This window comes from Gadus macrocephalus, chromosome 2 (genome assembly GCF_031168955.1).
Source record: "Gadus macrocephalus chromosome 2, ASM3116895v1".
In the NCBI taxonomy this organism is placed as follows: Eukaryota; Metazoa; Chordata; class Actinopteri; order Gadiformes; family Gadidae; genus Gadus; species Gadus macrocephalus.
Window position 1 is genome coordinate 7592106 of NC_082383.1, and position 9289 is coordinate 7601394.

Below are 9289 nucleotides of genomic sequence, written 5' to 3' on the forward strand. Positions count from 1 at the left end.
CGTTGTGTATTTTCCGTCGTAGTAGTAATTCTTGAAGTCGAAATCAAAGCAACCTGACAGGTTGGATAAGAGGGTTGAATAGATGGTTTATTCCAGAATGTAATACAGCGAGATACAGACTTAGGTTGAATAATCTATGGTGGACGCGGATCATTGATGACATTTGGTAATGTGTCAACCCAGTTCAGACATTCAATTTAACTTGCATTGCCCTTAATCACAGGTACTGTCTCAAAGGACTTAACAGGCTATATATTTATGACCCTGACCCTAGCCCCACAGAGGGCAAGAAAATACTCCCTTAAATAGCAAGGAAGAACTCTTGAGAAGGAACGCAGGGTGGGGTTGCATTGCAATGCAGACATGCATTCAAAGTCGGTGATGTTTCATTTAAGGACAGGAATAAAATGGTGCTCATATACATATTCAGTCAGCATAAGCCATTTATTACATTGATCTCGAATTGACAACAATTTATTCTTAAAAGGAACACATAGTTAAAGAAGTGACAACATGAAAATGACAAACATTAGACAGTTGTGTCTTTTTAAACTTTTTTTTACAGTCTTTGACATCCTTTGGCAGCCTGACTCATGATCTGCTACCAGACTTGACAGCTTTTGATGAGGTCTCTCATGAGTTTCACAGCCTCTATAGAGGAGTCCTTAAGGGCCAGTCCCAGCAGCACAGGCCTGTTGCCAGCCTCTTGTGACACACAGGTTGCCAGGTTTTTGGCACACACATGTGTTAAAGGCTGAAAAAAAGAAAGGAAGCATTAACGCGACATAAAAGACTATTAAAATAACTTGGCATACATTGCACACTGCACTCAATGTAGTTTGGTGACAAGGCAGTGGTTTTCCGGACTGGCCCAGTTTCCCATCAATGCATCCCTTCCTTTCACCCTGCACACAGAACCATTAGCAGAAAAGTGTGCAGCAGAATATATCATGCCAAACAGTGTGGCGTGATTGACAGTTCCACATGGATATCATCGCTTCATTTTCTTTTAGAATCCATTCTAAAAAAAGAAGGAAGTCCGATATAAAGACTTGATAATTGCCATGGCTATGTTGCTAGAACTAGCAGTCCTCTAAGTGGGTAACGTTTTTTTTGGTACAGTCCCTGTGGCGTTTTCCCTCCAAAGTCTATTTTAGAATACCTTACTTTCAGATGGCACTGTGGACAACCACAAGAAGAAGTTCCTGAACACAGACATGGCTATATTTAAGAATTTATCAGACTTTTTTTTATAAGACTTTAATTGGAAAAAAGACTTGGACATGGGTGTTTACTTTATTTTGAATTTTAAGATAACATATTGGACTTGTGTTACATAAAAGATGGTTCAGAGTACTGCGGAAGGTTAAACAGCAGTAAATTCCAGCTCGAAAACCAGCCACATAGGATAAACATTGTGGAATTACAAAGTCAATGCCGGATGGCAATATACACACTAATCTGATGTGTTAAAAACCTTCCAATTTATTTTGTCCCTATAATGCAACAATCAATTAAATAATTGACTTGTTAGAAAAACTCAAAAACAACTCTCCCTGTCTGAACTGAATTCAACCGAGTAGGGAGCATGTGACAAGAGTCAACATGATAACGGGCTATACAAATGATCATATGCTCTGTAAGGTGACCTTGGGTGTCTTGAAAGGCGCCTCTAAATTAAATGTATTATTATTTATTATTATAAACAGTGTCTGCTGTGTCTATGCGTTTGTACACAACCTTTCCTGGCTGGGAGGGTTCACTCTGAGAAAATGTAGCTGGTAGTGTGGTTGGATGTAAAGAGTCATCCTTAAGTCAGGGTGTGTTTTTCAATAGCTTTAAAACCTTAGATAAACTCACACAGTAATTATATATTTACTGTACCTCATCTTTTCCCATCAGTACTTTGGTGGTGAACATTGGCATGCTGACATCACTTGATTTGGATTCTGGTGTGACGGACACCAACGTTCCAATCTTCCCATATTGTGTGAGAACTATGAATATATAATTGCTGAATTCGGTACAGATGACCTGCGTCCTGACTCCATTGATTTCCTTCTCCGTTTGTCTTGTTTTGATCATGGTAGTAGACATGTTCAATCCTGTAGGACGCAGATTAAGGACGAATAAGAGTAAACATTAACAACAGTTAATTGATTGTAAACTCCATGAGCAACACGCAGGCATGCATCCCATAGAGAAAATGAAATCCACCACGCGCAAGCGCACACACACACACACACACACACACACACACACACACACACACACACACACACACACACACACACACACACACACACACAGTGTAAGTTAGATACCTTTGGTATTCTGCTACATCTGTGAAAATGTTGTGCTCTTTACACGCAGTAAAACACAAACATCCTCATTTATTATAGCCTACGTCCTGAGCGCCATAGCTAATTCTACTGATTTAACGTTAAGTCCGCATTGTCTGCTAGTTTAGCAGATTCATTTTCGCCAACAGTAACTCATCAGTCGCCTTTATAGCAAACACGTTAAGGTGTTCAGGCTCAAATGTCCATTCAAAACAGCGATTGGGACCTCATATAATGTCACTAAATACACGTGTTCGTTCAGATGCAAAACACACCATGAGCACAAGCCCGGAAGAAGACAATAATAAGCTGCAGTAGCAAACATTAGCTCCAGGGACAAAGCGTACTTGCGTAGCTGCGGACAACAATGATTTCCTTCTTACCACAGAGCAGGAACAGTAAATTAGGTCTTTCAGAAACAATGTCAGCGATGCACTTTCGCACAGTTTCGCTTTTGCTTTGTCATGCTCTTCAACCACCCAAGAAGCAGGCAACCAAAACTCCCTCGCTTGTTTGAACATGCGCAGAAGGAGCAATATACAGTATGAACTAGTGACGTCATGGTAGGCGAGGCATCGCTTAATGTTATCATTTTATTGAACTTCGAGCACATTCATTCATAAAATAATGTTCCATTACACGTATTTTCATTCACAAACAGATGCACACAATGTTTTGAAGGAGTTGTTGTATATTCCAGTATAGCCAGAAGGTTATATAGGAGGATACATATGAAAGCACAACAAGCATGCAATATTAGCGTATGTACTCAGTTAACAATCAAATAATCAAAGTTTATTAAGGGTGAAGTTATTTAACACATGTATCCACCTATCAATACATCAATCTGAGAAAAACGCAGTGCAGAAAAATTGTATATTTACTGTAATAAGGGACGATTACATTTCATATTAACTCAACCATATTGAGTTAGATTAGGCTAGTATGATGAAACACTGTTACATTTTTCTGCCATGATAATACCATCAGTTTATAACAAGATGTATGTATAGTACCCCCTACCGTACCCCCCCCCCCCCCCCCCCCCCCCCCAACGTTTTGCTGTATTAATCTTTCTATACAGATGTCACAGGCTGGCTACTCACAGCCAAGAAGTGATGGGCTACTCAGGCATATGCATCGGTAGGGGAGGGAATAAAAGTGCTGACACTGCAAATTATTTCCTCGGGTTGCTTGTGTGGCACTGAAGTTATGTCCATGCCACATAAAGCGTCTTTCACTATCCAAACGCTACACACACACACACACATATACACACACACACACACACACACACACGCACGCGCGCGCGCACACACACACACACACACACACACATCACACAAGCAAAGACACACAAAAACACATACACGCACAGGTATCACACACAAACACACACAATAATTACACACACACACACACACACACACACGCACACACACACACACACACACACACACACACACACACACATATCACGCCCATGTATCACACACACAAACACACACACACACACACACAGATATCACACGCACAAACACACACAATTCAGATCGTCAAATAGACTGGGCTCAGCGAAATTATTATTCACTCTGAATAAACGGCCCTGTTCATAGAATTGGTGGTTCTACTGCTCTCTGTTGTACTTGATCAATCACTCCAGGCCCCTCCAGTGTGTGTCCTTGACACACTTGCATGGTCACCTGATGTATTAGTTGTGTGTGTCTCCTTGCGCAGCGGACAGCACTATTATGGAATCTCATTTGGGTGTTAAAAGTACAAACAAAGCATTCTCGGGTTACATAAAAGGATGGGCCCCCTCGTTTGTTTGAAATACGTGCCGCCTCAGACTCAACATTGTGGTCATATCAAATATTCAACACTATCACTTGGCTGTATGTTGCGTCGGTCTGTTATTCCCACAAGGGTAATGCACCGAGGGGGAATGTATTCGGGCCTCACACAAGTGACACGAGAAACAATAGGGAGGCAATGAGGACATGGAACGCTTCTCGGGAACACGCACAGCGGCTATGTCGCAATGGTGTTCTGTGCATCACAGTAAAGAAGATCCTGAAGAATGAAAGCGCTGGGACCTTAATGCTCGTTGTTGTCCCAGCCCAGAGTTCTTCAATTGAGGATGTGAGAGGTTTATTTTTTTGGTATACATTATTTACAACATCTCATATGTCCAGATTATGTAACATTTTATTCAGACGTCTGAGGCTTCCTGGGAAGAAACTTTAATTTATATATATATATATATATATATAATTTATAGTTATATGGTTCAATAAATCAAAAGTATAAGCAATTTAAAGTAGAATTATAACATTAAACATTGTTTAAAAAGTATGACAAGTAATGCAAGTTGTAAGTCATGTTGTTATGCTCACTTTGTGATGAAAAAGATAGCAAAGTACAAAGATTTACTATAACTAAAACTATAACTTATAACTTTATTTCTTTACTACATGATAAATGTATAGCACAAAAATCTATTAATCTATAATCTATTTCATGACACCAAAATGTGTTACAGATTGAAGGCAATCTATGTATGCACTACCGGTAATAGGTCCTACCATGATAGATTACTAATCACGGTGTGTTAAAGAGAATGCTGACACATTGCTCTTCTGCTGTATTTACATTCTCTCCAACTCTTGACCCTGTCCATAACCTTCCTAGCTCCTTACTACACCCTTTTTGCCCCCTCACTTACTCTCTAGACCGTACCACTCAAAGGCCTAAACCTCTAACCCTTTTGTTTCTGTCGCTCTCATTACAGAGGACTCAAAATCCCCATTCCCATTTGGTCCAAGCCAGGATTGCTTTCTTCAATTCAGTGACGTGCTATGACTTCATAGCAATCTGTGGGACCACAATAAAAGACAAGCATATTACGCCTTTACAAGTGGGACACCTTCTACTCTTGGCATTGGATGAACATTGAGGTCTGATATAACGACATAATATGGACGCTGAATGTGGTTCCTGTTCGGTGCAGATTACGAGATGTTATTAATAATCGGTCACCCTGTTGCTGATTGTCTTCCTGCCTGTTTCTTGGAGATAAGCTCTTGAAAGAGTTTTTATCTTGTCCGTAATTTTCTCTGATAGTCCTACTTGGCCTACTTGGCTTTTGAGACATGAAATCAGAAGTACTTGTATAAATGAGTTTTGGCATGTTTCCCGCTTAAAGTATGACTGCGGGAGGATGATTAGTAATTTATCCTCTTCACATTTCTTGTTGCATGGAAACACCGGTGTCATGAATTATGTTAATATTTCTACTTTCATTCTGGTTCCAGTCGGAATCAACTGAATGAAGTCTTTATTATTCATGAACAAATCTCAAGGGCCCACGGGCCCCCGAGAACCATGTGAGAACGCGTCAGCAACCCCCAGCCCCAACGCGTACGAAGGCAGCAAAACACCTGGGGAAAATGATGCACACTCCCGTCACCTGCACCTTAGCAACTGTACGATGCCGAAGACTAATGTTTTAATTTTAGTACACAACGAAAATATTCATTTGAGGAGGATGAAGTTGATGAGCTATTACAGGACATTTCATAATCCTTGTCCCCTCAGATGTATTATGATTGACCTCTCAACTTGACCCGCAAATTGCTGACCAATTAGGGCATCTCTTCCCTGATAGGTTTGGGACATCCTTCTTGCCTGTCAATTACAGATTTGGAAATGCAAAACTTTAGGGAGGGATGTAGGGCGGGAGGGAGCAGAGAAGGAGGGGACTTTCTTTGATTGTTTATTTAAAAAAACTTGCTCTCTGCACATGCACTTTATAACTTTATCAAATCTGCCTACAGCAGCTTAAAGGTTGCTAAAGTTACTAATTAGTTTGCCTTCTTCGTTTGTTTATGTTGTTTTATTTTGTTGGGTCGGGCAATACTTTGTCATTCATCTAATAACGGAGGCTGCACCCTGATGCCATGGCATGTCATTAGTTACTTTCAATAATGATAACTTTCAAAGATGAGTTCTTTCAATAGGAGAACTAATATGGGCCTACTTTTACACACACAGTTAAGCATGTTATATTGATGAGTCTATTAACTGTAATCAGCTTTGTATGTGCATCAAAATGAAAGACAAGCTGTTTACTTTTCCATCAATGTATTGAGCGGCTGATTAATTAAACTAGGTCGAATTGGTAATTCACTCTACTGATCATCTTGCTGGTCTGTCTGGCAGCAGCACCTCATTAATTCAGGACGACTGCGAGGCATTGACATTGTAATGGTGTCATTAAACATCCCATTCGCTTGATGATGATATTCTGTTCAGATTCAATTATCTTTATTATTGAGATAATAATCACACAGCACACTATGACTACCACTACCTCTCCATTGGGTCAAATGCTACATGTTTCTCCTATGTGGATACCGGATAGCCTACTTTATTATTAATAGTGATAATAACAACAATGCTTATTGTTATTGTTTATAATAATATATAATTAGTTGTTAGTAGGGTATTGAATTAGCAGTGTGTGTGTGTGTGTGTGTGTGTGTGTGTGTGTGTGTGTGTGTGTGTGTGTGTGTGTGTGTGTGTGTGTGTGTGTGTGTGTGTGTGTGTGTGTGTGTGTGTTATAGGGGAAGTATGTATTCTTAAGTATTGTAGTTAGTATTCTAGTTAATTAGCATGAGCATTAATTTAATTCCCTGCAAAATGTAATTTGTTCTTCTTCAGTTAAGCCTTCCTTTCCCACTGCATACTATGTCTGTTCACTTTCAATTACACATCTAAATGTTCATTTTCAATGTACACAATTAGGGCTTCGCCTATGTCCCCGGGCTGAGGCCGAGAGCTATCTATTTAGTCTCAACCCTGACTACTTTTTCAATGACTTTCGATTTTAATTGAACACGCTGAGCTGCTTCCAGAACCGAAACAAAGTGGAGACGAGAGATGTGCTCTCGAATACACGGCAGTTTCATGTGAGCGAGGAACATTCACTTGTTCACCTGCTCTGCTCTCACCATGAACCAGAAACCACCATGTGTGTGTCTGTATGTGTGTGTGTGTGTGTGTGTGTGTGTGTGTGTGTGTGTGTGTGTGTGTGTGTGTGTGTGTGTGTGTGTGTGTGTGTGTGTGTGTGTGTGTGTGTGTGTGTGTGTGCGTGTGTGTGTGTGCGTGTGTGTGTATGTGTGTCAGCGTGTGTTTCATGTTTCAGATCAAAACACGACTGATATGCATATTTTACAGTTGGGCTCAGAGCCTCGTGTCGCTGTTGTATGAGAGAGAGAATGAGACGACAAGAGAGGGAAACAGAGAGAGAGAAGGAAATAAAGTCATAGGGGATATAGAGGGAGAGAGCGAGAGCGAGAGAGAGAGAGAGAGAGAGAGAGAGAGAGAGAGAGAGAGAGAGAGAGAGAGAGAGAGAGACAGAGAGAGACAGAGAGGGGAAAACAGAGAGAGAGAGAGAGAAAGAGGGAGAGAGAGAGAGAGAGAGAGAGAGAGAAAGAGGGAGGGACAAACGAGAGAGAGAGAGAGAGAGACAACGAGATAAGGAGGCAGTGAGAGAGAAAGAGAGACAGCGAGAGAGGGCGACAACGTGAGAGTTGGAGAGACAGCAAGAGGGGGAGAAAGAAGAGAGAGGGAGACAGTGAGAGAGAGAGGGTGACAACGAAAGAGATGGGGACAGCGCGAGAGGGAGAGAGACGGGGTGCTGCTCCTCTGAGCGTTTCATGTTTAAGGGAGATGCCATGAGAGCGACTCCGCTGTGTATTCGGCCCGTTGTTCCTCGAAGGAGCAACCATTGTGAGTTCAGCCCCGAATCGAGGTGATGAATAAAGCAACACTGGTGGCCTCAGCACTGAGGAAGAGTTGTGCTTTTCATGTGCATTTGCACGTCGCTCCCTTTTTTGAGTAACCACTTCAAGTTTGCTGCCTAGAAAAGGGCTTCTCTGTTGTGGGAGCTAGGTCTGGATTATATGGAAAATTGTATTATCAGGGTATTCATGCATTTTACACAATTTCGATAAAAATCACGGTATGCTTGTGCATTGAAAATACCACACTTAACAGTAACAATGAGGGACACTACATTGAAGTATATGGGAATTTAAAGTATAGTCATTAAAAGTAGTTTTCCGTTCTCTCTGACATTTTGAACCTCATATTTAGATCATTTGTGGGCCATATCTCCTCGTTAAGACCGAGTATAAAACTGGGTCTCATGAGAGGTCTGATACCTTAATTTCATGACGGTACAATACAATTCAAAGACGTTAAACAATAACGTTGGATTATTGCCCACCTCTAGACTTGCCTCCCTTTTCCTTTAGCAGTGTTGAGGGTTGACAACAGTATTCAGCACAGACAAAGCCTCATTTAATTACGGAGTCTGTGCCAAACTAGAGCTTTTTGAGTAGAATGGAGAGCTAGGCTGAAACATGAAGATGCTGCCTCCACAGAAGAGGATAAAGGGAGTGCCTTTATCCTGTAAACTAAAAAACATTTTCTTCATTTTAGGAATAAATATTTTGTGATCATGGTTATTTCCAAGAAAGTCTGTCAGTATGTCTATTCACAGGGTATACTCGTAGTTGTATCATACTTTTTAGCTTATTGAGGTATGCTGTTGAAGAATAGCGGGTAATTGTAGGATGATTATACATATTGAGGAGAAACGCCGCCCACAAATGACAATTAGCGTAAAGACTACTAGTATATACCATCCATAGTTTCAATGGCTGGAAGAGTTAAAGGATTGTAGCCTCCTCCCATCTTAAATAGAGAATGGAGCTTGAATCTCTTTCCACCCTTTTCCGATTCAATTGATTGATTGGAGGACAAGCTTTCAGTATCAATACATCAGTTCAGACAACTCAAATTACTCTTGCAGGATAATCCATATATTTCCTCCAATACTTCAATTATATTGTCAGCATTAAGTTACATTTCACATTTAG

The 9289-nt window shown here is 40.7% G+C and overlaps 1 protein-coding gene across 1 annotated transcript in view; it reads right to left on the reverse strand.

Annotated features, from left to right (window-relative positions):
* Positions 1-66: 66 nt before the first annotated feature.
* The window catches only part of psmg3 (proteasome (prosome, macropain) assembly chaperone 3), a 54622-nt gene continuing 45399 nt past the window's right edge, over positions 67-9289 (reverse strand). Inside the window, exons 2-4 of the mRNA XM_060038556.1 lie at positions 2726-2813; positions 1885-2105; positions 67-754 (exon numbers count right to left, since the gene is read on the reverse strand). Coding sequence (XP_059894539.1) covers positions 602-754; positions 1885-2097 — 366 coding nt within the window. The 5' untranslated portion in view covers positions 2098-2105; positions 2726-2813 and the 3' untranslated portion in view covers positions 67-601. The remainder of the gene's footprint in view (positions 755-1884; positions 2106-2725; positions 2814-9289) is intronic.